The sequence below is a fragment of the Emys orbicularis genome, chromosome 9 (genome assembly GCF_028017835.1).
Source record: "Emys orbicularis isolate rEmyOrb1 chromosome 9, rEmyOrb1.hap1, whole genome shotgun sequence".
NCBI classification, from domain to species: domain Eukaryota; kingdom Metazoa; phylum Chordata; order Testudines; family Emydidae; genus Emys; species Emys orbicularis.
In genome coordinates this window covers 50000613-50023965 of record NC_088691.1, presented here as the reverse complement: position 1 = coordinate 50023965, position 23353 = coordinate 50000613, and the positions used below count along the sequence as shown (strand labels likewise).

Below are 23353 nucleotides of genomic sequence, written 5' to 3'. Positions count from 1 at the left end.
GAAGTATTGGGAGCATAAGCTTTCGTGGGTAAGAACCTCACTTCTTCAGTATGCTCCCAATACTTCTGTTAGTCTCAAAGGTGCCACAGGACCCTCTATTGCTAACACTGATATTTAAAACAAAACAACCCAGCATGCCAGAGATACATTTCCCTTTCCTTTGCAAACACCACTTTATGTTCTACCACAACGGTCATCTAGCTCTACTCACCCTAACCATGATCCCACAGACAGTTAGCCTCCCTCTTAAAGTACTCCAGCCTTCACTTGCTATACAAAGTATAGTACAGATCAGCTGGTAAGAAAACCAGCATAAGCCAGTTCAGTCATATATAATAATTCACATTCCAGTGAAATACTTTATTTCAGCTCCATTAAACTCCCAGGCTTTTTAAATCAGTTTTGTCACCAAATAACGCAAGCTGTTAGCAAGGTTGAAGAATTTACCAACATCTCTTCAGCTGAAGAGTGAAGTCTGCTAGCCATTCCCTCTGCAATGTAAAAGAATAAAGCACTTGTACTTAATTCTAAGGTGTTCTCAATCAACTTTCTATCTTAATCATTTGTTTAAAATGCTACTTACTGCATCTTTCTTACTCCTCTCCTACCCTCTTTTCCATCCTGGCTTCACTCCACTTTCCTTTCCTTCCTATCATAGATCATGGTTTATCCCTTCTCCTTTGTTTTCATTGTCAGTTAGCTTCTTATTTTCTCTCTTTCCTCCACCGCTTTATATCACTTCCCTATATTATGTTCTCTGCTGCTGCCTCTATTTTCTGTTGCTTCTTTCTTCTCCCATTTCTTCCCCCTCTCTCTCAATTTCTCAATCTCTGTCTTTTAAAATCATACATCTCTTTTCTAATTCATTCCATCAGCCTCTGTCTCTCTCCTACTCCCTTACACATCCAGCCCAACTCATTTACCTCCATCCACTCACACACAAGGCTTAAAATTTATCAGCGATCAGGGAACTAAACCTACTTTGATGCAAAAGACTGATGCAAAAGATGTGAGGGCATCATCGCCCAGAGGCAACATTCAGGTGAGAAATAAACCTGTGCCCCAGCTGCTGGGAAAGGTTTGTGTGCTGAAATTCTTAATGATGCTGTCCCTGGACTCTACTCAGGGGCTTTGTCTTTCAAATCCTCTGTGGGGTAGTAGGTGCCTGATAAACTTGAATCCCCAAACTCTTCTGACTACTCAGGAGAAAGAGTATTCTTTTGCTTCTCCCACCACCTCCACCTCCCACCCTAGAATCTGCCGACTGCTTCAAAGATGGATGAAATATCTGCTCCTCCTCTCTCACTTCTAGCTACAACAAGCGGGTGGGGGAGGGGTGTTGTGTTGTTGTTTTGTTCATCTGCTGCTCTGTCTTTCCTCAGCCTCTAGCTTTTGAGAGGAGGATGGGTCTCCACTGCTTTTTCCCTGTTATAGCCTCTGTTTTGGAGTCTTCATGCCCCATTAGTGACTCCTCTGTCTGCCTTTGCAGCGGCTTCTAGTTTTCCCAAGCAGCACAATGCATGAATGATTCTTGTCAATTTCACTGCTGTCCACAGGGTTCTGAATAGTAGCAGTTATTATTCTGCAACTTGGTACTTTCCCAAGGTGCAGCAAAGACAATTAAAGCTGTCTGTCTGCAGACTTAGGAAGACGTGACTGCATCAATTTGTACTTGGTTTACATCTGGAAAGTTATTTTCACAAACTTAAAAAACCCCATTGAAAAAATAAATACATTCTGCAGAAGTTGGTGACGCTTGCCCAGAAAAGCTATGTACTCTTCCCAGGCATGTAAATGTTTAAAGAAATAGTCATTAGGAACAATAAAATTACTCCTCGCACCTTGTGCCTGACTCCTCCCTGAAGCCATTTCTTCCATCCATCAGGTACGGTCTGCCTCTTGATCTAGAAATGCTGGGGAGGGGAGTCAGAGAAATATTAAACTTATTCTGTTGCAAACCCCTCTGCATAGCAGTGAAGCTCAAAGTGTATTCCAGGTTAATGTTTTTCGGTTTCAGAAAATAGGTATCTCTTTTCACACAGTCAAAAACTGAAATTCACTGCCTGCTTTGATCTTTTGCACAGAAGAGAGGACTTTGAATTGCTGCAATATCACTTGCTCCACTAGTGGGGAGCAAAAGCCTATGCTGCAGACCAGAGGCAACGGTTCCCAAAGCTTCCCTATTAAACTTAAACCTGGGTCTTTTCCTGTTACAAAGTGCAAAGAGAGCACTCAACAGGGAGGAGGGATCGGAGCGCAGTATACACTTTCAGCGAGCAGGAGGCAAATATCTATTTGGCAGGATATCAGCACTCTTTTGACTCACTAATTTGCGCACTGAGAGAGAAGGTGGAAAGAAAAGATCTTAGAAAGCTGTCCTGCCGTGGAGGGCTTTGATCTTAGGGTTTTCTATAGCACCCATCACCATAGTATCTAAGTTAAACAAATTTTTGATTGTGTGTATGTTTATTTACAACATGTCAAATAATGTGGAGAGCCTGCAGATGTTATTCCCTGTAAAAGTAAAAAGTCAGTATCTAAAAATGTGAAATATAAACATTTAATGTTTCCCTGTTTGAGAACCCCTTATCGATAGTACTGTCAGCTGTGAAGAGTGCAAACTGATATGCAAATATCTTGTTCTATCTCAGTGTGTTTCAGGAGAATGAAATGTAATTAGGAACATTACATTTGTTTTAAAACTGATTTAACACTCGCTAAACTTGAGGAGAGAGAACATAAAAACGGCCATACTGGGTCAAACCAAAGGTCCATCTAGCCCAGTATCCTGTCTTCCAACAGTGCCCAATGCCAGGTGACCCAGAGGGAATGAACAGAACAGGTAATCAAGTGATCCATCCCCTGTCGCCCATTCCCAGCTTCTGGCAAACAGAGGCTAGGGACACCATTCTTGCCCATCCTGGATAATAGCCATTCATGGACCTGTCTTCCATGAATTTATCTAGTTCTTTTTTGAACCTTGTTATAGTCTTGGCCTTCACAATATCCTCGGACGAGGAGTTCCACAGGTTGACTGTGCGTTGTGTGAAAAAATACTTCCTTTTGTTTCTTTTAAACCTGCTGCCTATTAATTTCATTTGGTGACCCTTAGTTCTTGTGTTATGAGAAGGAGTAAATAACACTTCCTTATTTACTTTCTCCACACCAGTCACGATTTTATAGACCTCTATCATATCCCCAGGGCCGCCGAGAGCAGGTTCGGGCCCCGGTGAAAAAAAAATTCCGAGCCCCCCAGCAAGGGCGGACCGGCTAACCAGGGCCGATGAGAGGGTGGGGAAGCCGGGCCAGGAATTTTTTTGGGCCCCCCAGCAAGGGTGGACCGGCTAAACAGGGCCGACGAGAGGGGGGGGAAGCCGGGCCCCGGGCCACCTTCCAGACCGCCGGGCCCCGGTAATTTGTACCGGCTTCTCCCCCTCCCCCCTCTCTTCGGCCCAGCATATCCCTCCTTAGTCGGCTTTTTTCCAAACTGCAAAGTCACAGTCTTATTAATCTCGCCTCATATGTCCTTTTCTGAACCTTTTCCAATTCCAATATATCTTTTTTTGAGATGGGGCGACCACATCTGCACACAGTATTCAAGATGTGGGCGTACCATGGATTTATATAGCGGCAATATGATATTTTCTGTCGTCTTATCTATCCCTTTCTTAATGATTCCCAACATTCTGTTCGCTTTTTTGACTGCCACTGCACGTTGAGTGGATGTTTTCAGAGAATTATCCACAGTGACTCCAAATTCTCTTTCTTGAGTGGTAACAGCTAATTTAGACCCCATCATTTTATGTGTATAGTTGAGATTATATTTTCCAATGTACATTACTTTGCATTTATCAACACTGAATTTCATCTGCTACAAAAGAGATCCTTTTGTAGCTCTTAACAGTCTTCCCGGGACTTAACTATCTTGAGTGTTGTGACATGGCAAAATTTGCAGATGATACTGTTTACCCCTTTTTCCAGATCATTTATGAATATGTTGAATAGGACTGATCCCAGTACAGACCCCTGGGGGATACCACTATTTACCGCTCTCCATTCTGAAAACTGACCATTTATTCCTACCCTTTGTTTCCTGTCTTTTAACCAGTTACCAATCCATGAGAGAACCTTCCCTCTTATCCCATGACTGCTTACTTTGCTTAAGAGCCTTTGGTGAAGGACCTTGTCAAAGGCTTCCTGAAAATCTAAATACACTATATCCACTGGATCCCCCTTGTCCACAAGCTTGTTGACCCCCTCAAAGAATTTTAGTAGATTGGTGAGGCATGATTTCCCTTTAGAAAAACCACCTTGACTATTCCCTAACAAATTATGTTCATCTGTGTGTCTGACAATTTTGTTCTTTACCATAGTTTCAAACAGTTTACCCTGTACCGAAGTCAGGCTTACCGGCCTGTAATCGCCGGCATCACCTCTGGAGCCCTTTTTAAAAATTGGCATCACATTAGCTATCCTCCAGTCTTTTGGTACAGAAGCTGAGACCCCACAAGAAGAGAGACCCCACAAGTGACAGAAATGAAAATCCTATGTTGATGGGGAAAATTCTCATTAAAATCATAGAAGATTAGGGTTGGAAGAGACCACAGGAGGTCCTCTAGTCCAACCCCCTGCTCAAAGCAGGACCAACACCAACTAAATCATCCCAGCCAGGGCTTTGTCAAGCTGGGCCTTAAAAACCTCTAAGGATGGAGATTCCACCACCTCCCTAGGTAACCCATTCCAGTGCTTCACCACCCTCCTAGTGAAATAGTGTTTCCTAATATCCAACCTAGACCTCCCACACTGCAACTTGAGACCATTGCTCCTTGTTCTATCATCTGCCGCCATTGAGAACAGCCGAGTTCCATCCTCTTTGGAATCCCCCTTCAGGTAATTGAAGGCTATCAAGTCTCCCCTCACTCTTCTCTTCTGCAGACTAAACAAGCCCAGTTCCCTCAGCCTCTCCTCGTAAGTCATGTGTCCCAGCCCCCTGATCATTTTCATTGCCCTCTGCTGGACACTCTACAATTTGTCTACATCCTTCCTGTAGTCGGGGGCCCAAAACTGGACACAATACTTCAGATGTGGCCTCACCAGTGCCGAATAGAGGGGAATAATCATTATTATTTTTCCTCAATCTGCTGGCAATGCTCCTCCTAATGCAGCCCAATATGCTGTTAGCCTTCTTGGCAACAAGGGCACACTGCTGACTCATATCCAGGTTCTCATCCATTGTAATCTCCAGGTCCTTTTGTGCAGAAATGCTGCTTAGCCAGTCAGTGCATGGGATTCTTCCGTCCTAAGTGCAGGACTCTGCACTTGTCCTTGTTGAATCTCATCAGATTTCTTTTGGCCCAATCCTCCAATTTGTCTAGGTCACTCTGGACCCTATCCCTACCCTCCAGCATATCTACCTCTCCCCCCAGCTTAGTGTCATCTGCAATCTTGCTGAAGGTGCAATCCAGCCCATCATCCAGATCATTAATAAAGATGTTGAACAAAACCGGCTCCAGGACCGACCCCTGGGGTAGTCCACTTGATACCGGCTGCCAACTAGACATTGAGCCGTTGATCACTATCCATTGAGCCCGACAATCTAGTCAGCTTTCTATCCACTTTATAGTCCATTCATCCAATCCATACTTTTTTCACTTGCTGGCAAGAAAACTGTGGGAGACCGTATCAAAAGATTTGCTAAAGATACATCACGTCCACTGCTTTCCCCATATTCACAGAGCCAGTTATCTCATCATAGAAAGCAATCAGTTTGGACAGGCATGACTTGCCCTTGGTGAATCCATGTTGACTGTTCCTGAACACCTTCCTCTCCTCCAAGTGCTTCAAAATGGTTTCCTTGAGGACCTGCTCCGTGATTTTTCCAGGGACTGAGATGAGGCTGACCGGTCTGTAGTTCCCCGGATTCTCCTTCTTCCCTTTTTTAAAGATGGGCACTATATTTGCCGTTTTCCAATCGTCCGGCACCTCCCCCGATCACCACAAGTTTTCAAGGATAATGGCCAATGGCTCTGCAATCACATCAGCCAATTCCCTCAGCACCCTCAGATGTATTCCCATCCCTTGGATGCATTCCCACCCTCGGATGCATTCCCTCCCAATTCTCTCAGCACCCTCGGATGCATCATTCCCGTACCTTTCAGTCTGCTCCTCTAAACATGGTCTCTCTCTCCTCCCTTTCCCAGTACTTTTAACAAGCAATTTGGGATTGAGGCACAGTGAGTTTCACATTGGCCTAGCAAGTTTTCACCTATGACATCACCCTTTTAGGTCATCAATTTTCTTCATAATTTAGTCTCTACCTTCCAGCCTAGCCAAACCTGTGTCACATTCCTGCTTGTTGCCAGGTGATGATGGCAGTAGGTGTATAAACTCTTCTCACATTGGGTTGAGTGTGTGGGCTCTTTTAGCTAGTGTGTGGGAGGGGAACATCCTACAGTGACTCCTGAATTTGGATCTCTAGCTTCACAATGCTTAATGTCACCACTCTAGACTGTGCAGTGGGCATATCCAGTTATGTTTGTTTTGGTCTTCCCTGATGTAATAGGGGTGATGTATCCCTTTTCTTACTTGCATCATCAGTACGAAATGCTTTGCCATTCACAGGAACCTGAAATGGTGTCAGTGCATCTCAATTAATTTCTCGGGGGGAGAGAGGTTGTTTTGTTTTTTGTTTGTTTTTTTTTACAGTGCACACCCTATTAAAATCACATTACAAAATAAAAAGTGCACAACTGTTGTTTACCAAAGCTGTTCCTCTCACAATGACTCATTAAAGAAGGCGTTTTTGTTTCATGAGACAAAGGTTCCATATAAATGTAATAATGGAATAGAGCTATTCCCATCACAGAGCAGCTTTCTAGTCCATTTCTACTTTAACCTGTATGCCATAGTGTCTTAATTGACTTTTACCTAGCCCCGGTCTTAAGCATAAGCAAAGCAACTTCTGGACTAACCCTTTTTCCTGTCTAGCAGTGGGGAAACAACTCACTGTGAGTTTCCAGCAGTTAGTCTTAAAGGTGCCACAGCACGCTCTGTTGCTTTTTACTGATCTAGCAAGAATCAGTGATGATGTATCCTAACATCTGTGAGATGCTTTTCCATAACAAACTCACCCCAACTCTAACACAGCTGACAGAGAACTCTTAAACAGATCTCTGAGTCAAAAGTTCCTGATTCTTTCCTCCTTCTCAACAGAGACCCCCCAACTAAACCCTGTGATTGAGCCTCTGTCCTGGATGCTGGGCACCTGGCTGTCAGACCCACCGGGAGATGGTGACTTCCCTACGATGAAGCCCTTTCAGTACCTGGAAGAGGTGCGCATCTCTCACGTGGGGCAGCCCATGCTGAACTTTTCGTAAGTCTAAAACTTAGTTTGTCATGGCAATAACTTTGGATAGAGTGTGCATAAACCCCAACAGGTTTACTGGCTGCACATTAAAAAAAAAGTAGTATAGTAAAAATATTCACCCATCAGATAAGAGGATATGATGGGATCTGACTGGGTGGCCTGATTTTTAGAGGTGCTGTGCAGTAACAGCTCCATTGCAACATGTGCCTGGGTTACACACCTAAATCTGGCAATTGCTGTTCTTGATTAAACATTCATCTGCATTTCTGTTCACTTAAACGTTTACAAATCACTGCACACCTCAATGGAAATGCAGAAATAAGTGGGCAGGCCAGGGAGCATGACAATAATTTTAAGTGTGCACTTGCTAGTGACCTGTTGCCAAAGGACCACAAGCAGTTAATAGAGCACATCCATGTGGTCCACAAAGTGCAAAGTTTTGAGAGCCAAGCAGCAGAGGACTTGGGAGGCTGGGCAAGAGAGTGGTTCCATGAGAGAGATTTATTTCAGAGTGGTCCAAAGAATCATTATATTTTGAATATCAGTAGGTTTTTAACTTTCTAGACACTTAAACTTGGTGTGTGTGTGTGTGTGTATGTGTACATATATAGCCACAAATTTACACTGGCCTATGGCACGAGACAGACAATGTTCTTAGCTGAGATAGGCACTTTAATAAGATTATCCCTAGAGCTACTCGCTCTGCTTCACTGTAGAACTTGTGCTATAAATTTTAACAAACAGTCCATGTGTCCTCACACAAGCAGCTATGAAGAGGCTGCTAGATCTGTCCATTTAAATCCTGGCAATTTGTCTATATTGTAGATAATGAAAAAAAGTAGAGTGATTAAATGAAGTGTTTAGTAGGGCATATAGGGTAAAGAGCTAATTATTTAGCCATTTTGGACATGTAGGTTTAAGAAATTGTGTGCAAGGAAAAAAGATTTGGAGGAAGATAGATCTTTTAGCTAACATTTCAGTATTCATGTTAGTAAAAATAAGCTTTTTGCCTGCTTATTTTTGGGTGTGGATTACAAAGGTTATTGCTCTGACTGCAGGAGAAAGGAATAATTACAAGCTCTTAACATAGTGCAAAAGACGACACACACACCTAGACTACGTGCAGTTTTTGTAATAATATAAATATGTTGGTTGGGGGTGATTTTTTTTTAACTGATATGATTTTACTGGTATAACCCCTAGTGTGGATGCAGTTATGCCCCTTACATGTATAGCTTTATTGCCCTTCCCATCCAGGAATAAGCTATACTGGTAGAAGCACATTCATACTAGTATAACTGCATTCCACTAAGAGAATTGTACCTCTTTAACTATACCGGTATAGTTAAAGCAGTACAACTTTTGTGTCTAGATAAGGCCAAACAGGAGAAGTAACATGTTCATAAACAAAGGAGATTATTGATCAGAGTGCAACTGCAAACACATAAAACTTTCCACAGTAGGGAATTCCTGGAGCAGAATTAGCAAGAATTAGCTCAGAGGAAACCCCACCACCCCCATTTCATTTATACAAATGAGGGGTTGGAAATGCCATCTAGTGACATGGGAAATAGGAAAGAAGTAGAAAAAGTATGCTCGGCTAGTCTGACAGTATTTAATTAATAATCAAAAGTGCAGGCAGACCCAGTGGTGTTACACACAAGACCCAGAGTAGGACTGATCAGAATACATAATTGCGGGGGCTGATGGAGACTACATATGTCTCCAAGTTGGTGTATTTGTGCTTTGTGGGGAAGAGCAATGATTTAATGGCTCTTGTAGCTAGCCTTTCAAACTGGAAGATAGATGGTATAAGATCAGATATTTAATTGAGTAAGGAGGAGTATATAGGGTAAATGGTGGCCCCCAATCAATGAAAGGGCAGAATTCCCAAGGATCCCTCTCAGCGAGTCCTTGTATTGAGACAGATGAGCTGTGGAAAATTCCAAGCATGAGCATGAAAAGCAGAGTATCTCCGTAAATGTTAGCTAGGCATAACATGATATATCTTATACAGGTTTAGAACTTCCACTGCTGAAATGCTGCTTTACTGCTGTGCCAACCACTGGTGCATCCATAGTGTGGAGACATTTTTTGTATTCTTCTATTCATAATGTAGGTACTGCTGGTGACCATACCATTGAATAAAGTATCATTCTCTTGGTGATGAGACTGGGCTGAACACCTTGCATTTTGCTACTCTTCCGTAGTAGAAATCTGGTAGTTTTAGTATCCTGATTTCCCAACAGGTTTAATGCTTTCCATCCAGACACCAGGAAGCCAATGCACAGAGAATGTGGATTCATCCGCCTCAAACCTGACACTAACAAGGTGGCCTTCATCAGTGCCCAGAACACAGGTACTGGCCCGATACCCTACCGGTTTGCACTATTGCTTTAAATTTGGGTTCTGTGGGGGAGGGAAGAAGGGCCAGCAGTCTCCTACATCCATGCTTCAGAACATTATTGGACCTGTATGAGGTTTTCATTATAATCTGTTTTAATTGATAATCCAGCACCAGGAAGCAGTACTTCTACCTCTGGTATGAATGAGCTCCTGCACTGTGAAACCTGTTGTGAGTGATGAGTTGCCAGTGACTCATGTAGTGCTTTGGGAGAAGAACTAGGCCCCCGGCTTTCTCCAAGGGCGTCACAGGATTCTAAACTAGGATACCATTCCAGTCCTATGTTAGGTTAGGGGGCGTCCTCTTTTTGAATAGAACAATAAGTTGGATGGGGATGAAGCTCCCCAAAATACCTTCCAATTTCCACGCACAGCTTTATAAACAAAGGATGACTAAAAAAACTGAAAATCAAATACAGGTCTGGAGCCTTGAAGATAGCAGAAGACAAGCAGCCTGCCAAGTTAAATGTAAGCTGTAACATTTCCATTCCCTTGATGGTGTCCTTCTCTCCTCCACTACTCCCTACTTGAAACACAAGTGTTCTGGAAACTGTAGATCCCACTGTGGGTGTAGGTAGGCGCACACCCCAGTTCAAAACAGGAAATTGTGAGGATGCAACTCTTCCTATTACAGCTAGCATGTTATTTGGCTAATTGCCAGGTGACTCCTTAGAGACTTCCGCAGGTCACATTTCTTTTAAAAAAGTTCTTGCCTGTGTTAACAACACTCCAGCGGTCCACCTCATTCGGGTGCATCACAGAACTCAGAGCCCACCATGGCTTTAAGCCACCTTTGCACCCTCTCTATCTTGGGCTGCTCAGGTGCCCCTGGCATAATTTAGACAGTCCTAATTTACAGTGGCCTTCCCAGGCTGCTTAAAGGGGACAGAGCTGTGGTGAGAACGTCACCCAAATTATTAGAAGTGAAAGAATTTTAAAATCCAGTCAGCTTCTCAAATTGCATCTAAAACTACCTAGCAGTCATCCGTTGAGCACTCTGTTAGCTCTCTATTGAACTGCACTTTCATGTTATTGATTCCACTATGAGTAATGGCACGGCATATCCTGGCAGGTGACTATATCATGTAGGCAGGGAGCACTAGGTTTGCCAGTTTGTCTTTCAAATTGTTAACTAGGCTGTTTGCACTGGTAGATGCCAATAGGGAGAGCTGTGTACACTTATACAGACCTACATGTGTGGTTGCAGTATAGTTAGCCTTTTGTAGCTTATAATGATGTTAATAATATCCCTTCTTGCTCCAGGTCTTGTGGAGGTGGAGGAAGGAGAAGTGAACGGACAGGAGCTGTCTATAGCATCTCACTCTATAGCCAGGATCTCCTTTGCCAAGAAGCCCCATGTGGAGCAGGTGAGTGTCCTGGGGTTTGACACAACCATTCAGTTAGCTGTGATGAATACCTGCCCAACATCGCATCGCCCCAGAGACAGCCAGTTAAGGAGATGCATTGAAAAACATCCTTTTAATCAAACAAAAAAAAAATCCACACACAAACTTTAGGATGTTCACAGAAATACTTCAGTCTCTTTCCTCTCTCATTTCCTCTGTAGTCTTCAGAGGGTATTTATTTTTTCCCGTTGCTTTTAGGAATCCTTAAGGGGAACGTTATCCCTAAACATCTCTCCAGGATACTTTCTTGGGCCTGATTCTCATTTACACTAAGGCCTCTTTTACACCTTTCTATTGCTCTGGCAGAGTAAAGGGGCCTTGGGGTAAATGAGAATCAGGCCCTGTATGTTTGGGAATAAGAGAGAACTCAATTACAAAGAGCCCAAACTAACCTGAAGGGTGCTATAAGGTTTAATCCAGTTGATAGTTGTGACGTGTGCTGAGATACTTGGAGGGAAGAGCTATAGAAATGCTAAGTTACTTATTTATTACATGCAGTGCCAGTGAAGCACAGACTCTTCTGTAGCAGTGGCTGGCACTTGGGTGGCATACATAGCACATCAGTAAGGCAGAGGAACTTCTGCCACTGGGGCATATCCCTACTGTGAGAAAAACGGCCCTGGAATCTTTGATCTCCAGGCAGAGCAGACAGGGTCTGTTTTGAAACTCTTATCTAAGAGACCCCAACATCATAAAATGCATGATAGTCAGTGTATCTGCCTTGAAATTGTAAGAGCTGAGTGGACCTAGAATTAGTTTTTTTTTTTATTGCTGGTCTCTGTGATTTGAGAGTACACAAATGAGATATATTGGCACCAGATTTCCTTAGGGTGTTTAGTAGAGCTGCACTGGCACTCTGTAGAGAAGTCTAAGTGCTTTGTTTGTGATCCACAACTTTTTCATTTCAGGTTCTGCTCTCTTTCACTTGGGCTTTAGCGTTCCAATCCTCGGTAGGCTATTCCCTTCATTGCTCCTCAAATAAAGCTGTGAAACTTTAGTTTACTTTCAATTAATACATTTTGGTACTGGGATGGGCCAAATTATGTACCTGGACAAACAAACAACTCTCATGTGGGACAACTGGGAGTTGTGGAAGTCCCTGAATGAGCCCTGGTTCTGTATTTATGAAATTTTCCAATGGGCTTCGGATCATGCCCATTATGTGTCAATAGGATTCTCTCTCAACTTCAGTGGGCTTTGGATCAGACCCACAGAGACATGCACACAAACAACATACATAGAACACTAGCTACATTTAAAAACAAAAACCAACATTTTCCAAAGTGACCTTGCATCTAATAAACCTAGATCAGGGTTGTGATGGGTTCCCCCCGGGAGCTTGCATCTAATGAACCTAGATCAGGGTTGTGCCACCTGGAACTGGGGTACCACTGAGCCTGACCCACAAGTCTGGGCTACCTTTACACTGTACTGCTATGACAGGCCCTCAAGCCCCCACCAGCACACATGCAGGTAGGGACACACCCAGCTGCAGCTACATACAGATGCTGAGATCAGCTCTGCATGGGAAGGCTTCAGCTAAGGAACTGCCCAGCTACTCAAGTGCACACCCCCCTCTGGAGGGTAAATCCAAAATTATACCGTCTTGTGCTGCACAGGGAACTGTACATCGTAAGCTCATGAAATTCACCCCCTCCCTCAATATGGAGAGGAATATACACAACTTTCTGCCTCAAGTTATGACTCCCACACACACTGGTTTTAGACAAAACAAAAATAAATTTATTAACTACAAAAGGTAGATTTTAAGTGATTATAAGATTTTAAGTGATTATAGGGGATAGCAAACAGATCAAAGCAGGTTACCTAGCAAGTAAACAAAAATGCAATCTAAGCTTAATATACTAAAAAGATTGGATATGAGTAGCAAATTCTCACCCTAAATGATGATTTAAGCCAGCTGCATGCTCTTAAGGGGCAAGCTGCACTTGCTTGCAGCTTAAAACCCCAGGTATTCCTTTCACAGGCTAGAAACCCCCCTAGCCTGGGTCCAGCACTCCCCCCCCCCCCCCAGTTCAGTCCTTGTTCCTCAGGTGTTTCCAAGAATCTTCTTTAGGTCGGGAGTCAGTGAAGAACGAAAATGATGTCACTCCCCTGCCTTAAAAGCTTTTGCATATGGTGTGAACCCTTTTTCTCCAAGCTTGGTTCCCACAGCTTTCAGTGGAAAAACACTGGTATTCCAAGATGGAGTCCAGTACCATGTGATCTGGTCACATGCCCCCATAGTGTCATAACAGCCATGTTTGTAGTGTCCTCAGGAAGGCTCCCTGGGAAGGCTCCGGGGTGGGAGATTAGCTTCTTCTAGGACCCATTGTTCTCCCTAATGGTCCATTGATTTGCATTTCCAGCCAGCCATCTAGACTGACAGTCTTTTACCTAGTGGGCGTTTCCCAGGTGTAAATGCATTTGTAATAGATATATAGACAATATTCCTAACTTCAGATACCAAAATGATACATGCATACGAATAGGGTAATTATATTCAGTAAATCATAACCTTTTTCAATGATATCTCACATGACTTGTCTTGTATAAAATACATCATAGTTATGCCATAATCATATCATAATATCTCTATGAAGAATATGGGATGCAGTGTCATGGTGTGGACCACATTTTAGTTGAGAGATTGTGTGACTGTGAACAAGAGGGGGTGAAGATATTGCCTGCTTCCTTTCCCTCCTACACATTATACATTACTAGTGCAATGAGGAGACTGAATGCCTGTAGAAACACCTGGGAAGGAGGAAGAAGAAAAACTAGCATCATGTGACTGGAGCTTATAGTTTGGGAACCACTGTAAATGTTCCTTGGCTCTTCAGTGCCATCTTTAGTGCTCCCACCAAATCAGGGCCACAGACAGTAAAATGTTTAATGCAAATGGTTTTTCCAGATAAAGGCATTATGTTACTTGGGGAAATGGTTTTTTAGGGAAACTCTGGCTCCAAAATGAATGTAAGGCCCTGTCTATGCTTGAAACAGTGTTGAGGAACAGTTACTATGCAGTTATACCACCAGAAAGTTAAAACATGGATCCATTTTGTAGGATCTGTGCAATCTACCTATATTTTAAGGATCATACTTAAGACACATTGTTAAGGCTGATTCCCCATGCTGGCACTTTGAGTGTAGAAGTTGGGGTCCTGCAAGGATTTTAAAAATGAATACTGGCCACTCCAGGCTTGTATTAAACTCCCAAGGTTACAGCTTTTTTCTGACCTTGGATGGGTAGATGCTGCCACCACCCAAGTGCAAAAACCCCTTTGAGAACCCAGGAAGGCGCACTTGGGAATTTCTTCCTGTGCAGTACCCTTAAGCCCTTTCACCCTGATAAAGAAAACAAAGGAAATTAGCTGTTGCCACCAGCTAATTAAACAGCATGTGCACAAACCTTTTAGGACACAAAATTCAATCCTATTAGTAAAAGAGGTAAATTTTATTAAAAACAAAAAAAAGATACATTTGAAAACTCAGGCTATTGCTAGATTTAAAAAACCCACTTACAAAAATTAAGCATCAAGAATAACCTTTTTGAGGTCCAGCTTAAAGGTTACAAGCAAAACAAAAGCATTTGGGGTTAGCACAGAGGAGTCCACAAGCCATAAAGAAATAAAAAGAAATAAACCTAATTGCGTCTTCCTAGACATTTTCTGATCTACTTACATATCGAGAGTAGTTTTTGGGTATGATTTAGATGATTTTCATACCTGGCCCCAAGCTTCTTACAGCATAGTTTCAGCCCTGTCTTTGCTTTTCCCCGAGAACAACAGACAGACAGACAAAGGGGAAGTTTTTTCCCAATTTTAAAAAGTTTTAACCTTCCCATTGGCTCTTTTGGTCAGGTGCCCACTCCCTTCCTTTTACCTATGAACTTTTTAACCCTTTACAGGTAAAGCAAGTAGAGAACAGCTACTAAGGCCTGGTCTACACTAACCCCCAACTTCGAACTAAGGTACGCAACTTCAGCTACGTGAATAACGTAGCTGAAGTCGACATACCTTAGTTCGAACTTACCGCGGTTCAGACGCGGTCCACACGCGGCAGGCAGGCTCCCCGTCGACTCCGCGGTACTCCTCTTGCCGAGCTGGAGTACCGCAGTCGACGGCGAGCGCTTCCGGGATCGATTTATCGCGTCCAGACCAGACGCGATAAATCGAACCCGGAACTTCGATTCCCAGCCGCCGAACTAGCGGCTGGGTGTAGACAAGGCCTAAGAGGGATTTTATAGCTAACTTGCTGGTTGGGTGTCCATAAAAGGGAGCTCCCCCCCGCCCCTTCATTTATCACACACGTCCAGAACTTTAGCATGATTCTTAACACAGTTGGGTCCTGTTTATATTGCAGGACACCACTGCTTTAATGTATCTTGGGACAGCTGTGTTTTAACAGGGTTCCCAAAGACTGTTGCAATTGTGGTGTAAATGGGACCCATGGCACTTCATAAGCAGGACTCCTTTCTCAGCATCCAAAGAGTTTTTCATTTCCTTTGAAAGTCTGCACACAGGTCTTGCCAGCTCCAGTTTGCAGTCTGGTTTTCCATTTTTACTGCATGTTCAGTTTCTCTTGCCTAGAAGTTCCCCATTTAGCTGCTGCACAATCCTGTCTCTGTTCCTCTGTGTTCTGTATAAGGCAGATAACAAGCAGCCTCCCCTATGACTTGAAGAGTGTGGCATAGCAGGAAAAAGTTTGCCCTTACGGTTCCTCTGGCTGTTCTAATAGGTTTGCAGTAACAAACATTTTGGGAAGTTGTGGCTTCAGTTGTCTGTGTGGGTATTTGGCAGGAAAGGTCCCAATTGCAGAATACCACGGGCGGGGGCACTATTCACAGGTCATTTATTCTGTCAGAGCCTTACCTAAGCTTCACATCTCAGATTAAAGAAGATTAGGAGGAACAGTAAACAGAAAGAGGACAAGCAGTCCTGGGAAATAATTCTTCAGTACAGTGCCTAGCTCTGCACTTTGCCGCCACGCTCTGTTAGGGTCTGTCTTCACTACAGAGTTCCCGGGCTCTTACTCCGGTGTTGGCCCTAACCCCCTTCCCATCTACACATACAACCCTCTCATTCAACTTTAGTGGTGCTTTCACGCCAGGCTAACTGGCCTGGTGGGGTGGGGGGGTGGCGGGAAGGGGTATGGGTTAGAGCGCAGGTTCAACTTGGCCTAGTAATCTGCCACTTTGCAGTGTGGACACAAGCTAAATCACTTGGGCGCTCTTAGTTCTCTAGTGCTTTCCTTCTGAGCGCCTGGGGGAACTCTGAGAAAGGCAAGTTCTCCCACAATTTGCTGGGAAAGAATCATAGAGCAGCTCAGCTCACTACAGCACAAAGAACCAAGAGATGTGCCCCCAGAAGTCCTAGCCACAGCACCATGAGTACAGCACCAGTGAGGACCCAGTAATAGGGGTCTGGCTTTGCAGTGTGGCTGCTCACATCCAGGCTTGACTAACCCGAGTGTGGATCATTGGTATAACAGTGCAGAGAAGATATACCCAAAGCATGAGACCAGAGCAGAAACTGACTAGGGAACAAAGCTCAAACCACTGAGATCTCTTATGTCATAGGCCAGGCACTACAGCAAGGAGGCTTGGAATTGCCAGAATGATAGCTGGCCCTGCTGTGTGAGGAAGCTTAGACTGCAGGATATATGGTACTGTGACTTGGGCTCTGCTGTGAGGGAACTCTCTGCCAGAGCCCTAGAGCTGTAGTTAATAGGACACTGCTGTGAGGAAGCTTACACTGCTGGAGTTAGTGCTGGCATATTGAGGGCACAGCAAGAGCCCTAACTGCTATTTGTGAAGTCGCAGTTGCAGAGTAACAGCAAGAAGCAAACCTAAAAACTGTCCAAAAATAATAAAAGGTACCAATCCAGTCTTGCATGTATTTTACTGTGAGCTATTGAATATTAAAGTTTAATTACTTCAGTATCTAAAATGTTTGAGATTGGATGTAGCTAGAGAAAAAGGGTGTTAAGTATTGATAATACTCACTGACCACCTCTGACTACAGAAAACACAGTGCTATTTTATTCTGGACTTTAAGGATCAAACCTGCAGCCTGGCTTTAACTGATCTCACCTTAGTGCTGGCATAAAAATTGCAGTTGCAAATAGCTGTGGGCCCAAATTTGCACAGACACAGTCTGGGTCCTAGTGTGTGTGGTCTGATTTGCATGCACAAAATTGTACCCATAATTGTTTGGGCCTGCAAAAATGGAGACCAGTGTCTGAAAGACTGGACTTGGCTATCACATCAAATTAAAAAGTTTAGAGGAGTTTTTAAAACTAAGGGCTGGGAGAAAGCCGACAGGTGTGGAGGAGCACACAGTTCAGACAGACACATCCCTTAGGGGATGATTTATTAAAGGGGATACTGTATAGCCTAGTAAAGAGGAGAGGCTAGAAGTTGATAAAGTACAGGTAGGAGCAGAAGAGAGAGTGAGTCAGATGAAAGAGTCCCATTCAATTACATCACATGAAGGCAGACAAACTAAATATTGACAGATTTTATAAGTGCTTATATACAAATGAGAGAAGTCTAAATACTAAGATGAGTGAACTTGAGTGCCTAGTATTAAATGAGAATATTGAGAATAATAGGCTTCACAGAAACTTGGAACAATGATAATCAATGGGACACAGTAATATACAGAATACAAAATATATAGAAATGACAGAGTAAGTCATGCTGTCAGGGGAGTATGAAAGAAAGCTGATAAAAGTATAGTAAAAATCTTAAATGAATCAAACAGTACCATAGAAACTCTATGGATAGAAATTCCATGCTATAAGAGTATGGCAGTAGGATGGTGACTGTGATTGGGAAATGCTTGGGGAGATTACAGAGGCTACAAAAAAAGAAAACCCAACAACAATTTCTAGAAACCATTAATGACTGCTTCATGGATCAGGTAGTCCTGGGGAGAGGCAATTCTTGATTTAGTCCTAAGGATCTGGTCTAAGAGGTGAATATAGCAGAACTGCTGAGTAATAGCGACCATAATGTAATTAAATTTAACATCCTTGCAGGGTGGAAAACACCAAAGAAACCCACCACATAAGGAAGTACTTCTTCACACAATGCACAGTCACCCTGTGGAACTTGTTGCCAGAGGATGTTATGAAGGCCAGAAGTATAACTGAGTTCAAAAAAGAATTAGATAAGTTCATGGTGGATAATACCATCCATGGTTAATAACCAAGATGGTCAGGGACTCAACCCAATGCTCTGGGTGTCCCTAGACCTCTGACTGCTACAAGGTGAGACCGGATGACAAGGGATGGATCACTCAATAATTGCCCTGTTCTGTTCACTCCCTCTGAAACATCTGGCATTAACCACTGTTGGATGACATACTGGGCTAGGGAGACCATTGGTCTGAGCCAGTGTGGCCATTCTTATGAATTATCTCCCCAGTGCAGATATTCAAGAGCTGCTGTCATCTTTCTAGTTATCTGATTTCTTTATTCTTAGTGATTTATAGAGCTCTTATCATCATGGCACCTGAGCGCTTACAACATTTTAAAATAAAATAGGTAGAACTACTCAATCGCTGCTGCTGGCTGAAATATTGGCAGCCATATTGTCAGGAGGGGGGGGGGGGAAATTGGCATACAGCTGAATAAAATAAGTGTCTTACTTCATTCCCTGAAGTTTGTACAACTCTGCCAAGGGATAGGAATTCCAGAAGTGAGGACCCTCTGCTAAGAGAGTTCACAAGAGTTCAGTCCCAAGCTCTGAAAGTTAAAATCAGCTGAGAGACTCTTATTGACGTGTTGAGGTCTAAGGCAAGAGATGGTTCCTCAGGTAGTTGGCTCCCAGACCATTCAGAGTTTTAAAATGATCACCAACACCTTGACTTTCACCTGGAAACAAACAGAAGCCCAGTGCAAAGACAGGTGTGAGCATTGTATTTTTTGGCTGTTTATTCCACTCAAGAGGCTGGCGGCTAAATTCTGTACCAGCTGGAGCTTCTGTTATAGGAGTGGTCCTAAGTAGAGCTCATTACTGTAGTTTCGCAGAAAGCTGACTAAGGCATAGGTCATAGAATCATAGAATAATAGGGTTGGAAGAGACCTCAGGAGATCATCTAGTCCAATCCCCTGCTCAAAACAGGACCAACACCAACTAAATCATCCCAGCCAGGGCTTTGTCAAGCCGGGCCATAAAAACCTCTAAGGATGGAGATTCCACCACCTCCCTAGGTAACCTATTCCAGTGCTTCACCACTCTCCTAGTGAAATAGTGTTTCCTAATATCCAACCTACACCTCCCCCACTGCAACTTGAGACCATTGCTTCTTGTTCTGTCATCTGTCACCACTGAGAACAGTCTAGCTCCATCCTCTTTGGAACCCCCCTTCAACTAGTTGAAGGCTTCCATCAAATCCCCCCTCACTCTTCTCTTCTGCAGACTAAATAACCCCAGTTCCCTCAGCCTCTCCTCGTAAGTCATGTATCCCAGCCCCCTAATCATTTTCGTTACCCTCCGCTGGACTCTCTACAATTTGTCCACATCCCTTCTGTAGTGGGGGGACCAAAACTGGATGCAATACTCCAGGTGTGGCCTCACCAGTGCCAAATAGAGGGGAATAATCACTTCCCTCGATCTGCTGGCAATGCTCCTACTAATAGAGCCCAATATGCTGTTGCCCTTCTTGGCAACAAGGGCACATTGCTGACTCATATCCAGCTTCTCATCCACTGTAATCCCCAGGTCCTTTTCTACAGAACTGCTGCTGAGCCAGTTGGTCCCCAGCTTGTAACGGTACATGGGATTCTTCCTTCCTAAGTGCAGGACTCTGCACTCGTCCTTGTTGATCCTCATCAGATTTCTTTTGGCCCAGTCCTCTAATTTGTCTAGGTCAGTGTTTTTCAACCTTTTTTTGGGCAAAGGCACACTTGTTTCATGAAAAAAATCACGAGGCACACCACCATTAGAAAATGTTAAAAAATTTAACTCTGTGCCTATATTGACTATATATAAAGTAATTCTCTTGAATAGGAATCAAATAAACACAAAGAAAGTATTTTATAATTACTTTATTATGAAATAGTAAGTAAACAGAAATATGAAAAATTATAAAATACTTTATTCAGTGCGCAACCTGGGCCTGTTTGGCTGAACACAAAGCTGATATTCTGAGCTATTTATAGTCCTTAACATCAGTGGTGGGATTCAAAAATTTTAGTAACCAGTTCCGACATTCAAGCATGGTTTAATATTTTTTTCCCACGGCACACCAGGCAACATCTCGCGGCACACTAGTGTGCCGCGGAACAGTGGTTGAAAAACACTGGTCTAGGTCACTCTGGACCCTATCCCTACCCTCCTGCGTATCTATCTCCCCCACAGCTGAGTGTCATCTGCAAACTTGCTGAGGGTGCAATTAATCCCATCATCCAGATCATTAATAAAGATGTTGAACAAAACCGGCCCCAGGACCAACCCCTGAGGCATTCTGCTTGATACCAGTTGCCAACTAGATATCAAGCCATTGATCACTACCCGTTGAGCCCAACAATCTAGCCAGCTTTCTATCCACCTTATAGTCCATTCATCCAAGCCATACTTTAACTTGATGACTGTTACTAGGTCTGCATTACAGAGGAGCAGTTGCAGTTTCCTAGCTAGATACAAAGGATAAAAGTCACTGCAGTCCTTGTGACCAGGTTTGTCTCTGTAGCACTCCCTTGTGGCCTATCAGGGCACAACTCACCCAGCCCTGGGCCTCTTCTGGTAGGTTGCTGTCTCTTCCAAGGTTCGATGTAGCTGTGCTTTCGCAAGACCCCACCCTTCTATTCAGGGCTTGTTTGCAAACAGTCAGTACTTCAGCTGGTCCCTCAGGGTCTGGTCATCCCTTGTCCAACTGGCAAGCTAGCCCAGTCTCTGGGCTACAACCAGGCATCTCTCATATCAGGAGAAGGAGAGCACTACACTCCTTCCTACTCTGCCCTGAATGGGCCTACGTCTTCTCCTTTTAACTCCCCTCTCCATGCCTGATACCTGCTGCAAGTGTAATAGGGTAGGGCCAATTGGGTCCACAGGCTCTCATTAACCCTCTCATTGCCAGTGTGGAGCCTGTCTGCTCTATCACTGTCACCTTTGCAGAGAGCCCTGGGGTAGCAATAGTCCCAAATCTGTGAGCCATTTCAGTGAGGGCATTCATCCTCAGTTGACAGCATAGATCTTATTCCTGCTTATTCCTCCAGATGCTTCTTCTAGCTTGGAAGCATCACTTATGTACAGTGAATCACCTTCAACATTTCAATCCCCACCAACTTGGTCAGTCACTCAGGGAGTGATGACCACTGTACTAACTGTGTTGAAAAGGAGACATATAGCTGACTATCATCAGCACTTCAATGACTCCACAATTCTAAAGGTTGTACAGGTCTCAGTCCTGACAAATGTTCTGTTTAATAGTGCTGCTGATGCATCATTATTTTTTCTGCTGCTTTTGATTAGTAGAGGCTTCTTAGTTATAGAATCATAGAATATCAGGGTTGGAAGGGACCTCAAGAGGTCATCTAGTCCAACCCCCTGCTCAAAGCAGGACCAATTCCCAACTAAATCATCCCAGCCAGGGCTTTGTCAAGCCGGGCCTTAAAAACCTCCAAGGAAGGAGATTCCACCACCTCCCTAGGTAAAGCATTCCAGTGCTTCACCACCCTCCTAGTGAAATAGTGTTTCCTAATATCCAACCTAGACCTCCCCCACTGCAACTTGAGACCATTGCTCCTTGTTCTGTCATCTGCCAACACTGAGAACAGCCGAGCTCCATCCTCTTTGGAACCCCCCCCCCCCAGGTAGTTGAAAGCAGCGATCAAATCCCCCCTCATTCTTCTCTACTGGAGACTAAACAATCCCAGTTCCCTCAGCCTCTTCTCATAAGTCATGTGCTCCAGACCCCTAATCATTTTTGTTGCCCTCCGCTGGACTCTTTCCAATATTTCCACATCCTTCTTGTAGTGTGGGGCCCAAAACTGGACTCAGTACTCCAGATGAGGCCTCACCAATGTCGAATAAAGGGGAACGATCACGTTCCTCGATCTGCTGGCAATGCCCCTACTTATTCAGCCTAAAATGCCATTAGCCTTCTTGGCAACAAGGACACACTGCTGACTCATATCCAGCTTCTCGTCCACTGTGACCCCTAGGTCCTTTTCTGCAGAACTGCTACCTAGCCATTCGGTCCCTAGTCTGTAGCAGTGCATAGGATTCTTCCGTCCTAAGTGCAGGACTCTGCACTTGTCCTTGTTGAACCTCATCAGGTTTTTTTTGGCCCAATCCTCTAATTTGTCACCTACTACTGCCACTTATTTCTCATCTGAAATCTGTATACTTTGACATCAAAACCCTTTTGACAGTAGCTAATTGTGAGGTCACAAATGATTGCATTGTGACTTCAGGTGAGAAATAGGTGGCTGGAGAAGCCAAAAATAGCAAAGATTCTGGTTCTTTACCTTTTGTATTTCTCATTTGCTCGAATCATGAACAGAATTATGTCAGATGAGAATTACTGTCAAACTTTCCATAGGGCATCAGCAAGTCAATAATCTATCTGGGCCACAATTAACATTTTATATCGAGAGTCACACCAAATGGGGGAGGGGAATGATATTTACAGGTTTTTTAAAAGCTAAAACACACATTTTTCAACAGTTGAGATTTCAAAGTGATTCCTGAACTGTCAGAAGAGGTAGGGCCAAAGCTGAAAAAGAAAACGTTTATATTCTCCTCAGAGTGGCTGTGGAAAAGATTGATTTCTAAATATTTTTACTTTTCTTAAAAGCTGTTTGTTAAAACCTACGTACAAAATCTTGACAATCCTGTATATGGAGAACAGCATTACTAAGCCAAAGGCTTTACATATCCATCATTACTTTATACTGTGTGTAAACAGCTGGGGCTCACAAGAAGAAACTTGCTCATTAGAACTTTCCCTGGATGCATGCCCTAGAGAAACTGATGTACTGAACCCAATTTACTGAGCCTAGAATGCTGAAGATGTGTTATTCTTTGGGGGTGATTGTGTTTGTAAAGTAGCTCAACAGTCTCTTCCTTGCTTTGGTACAAGAGTAATAAAACAAGGTGATGCACGTGAAATGGAGCTCATGTAGCACAGATCTGTGGGGGGGATCACTGCTTCTGGGCCACTCT

General features: G+C 43.6%; 1 protein-coding gene across 1 annotated transcript in view; it reads left to right on the top strand.

Annotated features, from left to right (window-relative positions):
- Positions 1 to 23353, top strand: part of THAP4 (THAP domain containing 4) — a 62139-nt gene that overhangs the window by 22822 nt on the left and 15964 nt on the right. The window contains exons 3-5 of the mRNA XM_065410902.1: positions 7213 to 7372; positions 9616 to 9725; positions 11033 to 11136. Coding sequence (XP_065266974.1) covers positions 7213 to 7372; positions 9616 to 9725; positions 11033 to 11136 — 374 coding nt within the window. The remainder of the gene's footprint in view (positions 1 to 7212; positions 7373 to 9615; positions 9726 to 11032; positions 11137 to 23353) is intronic.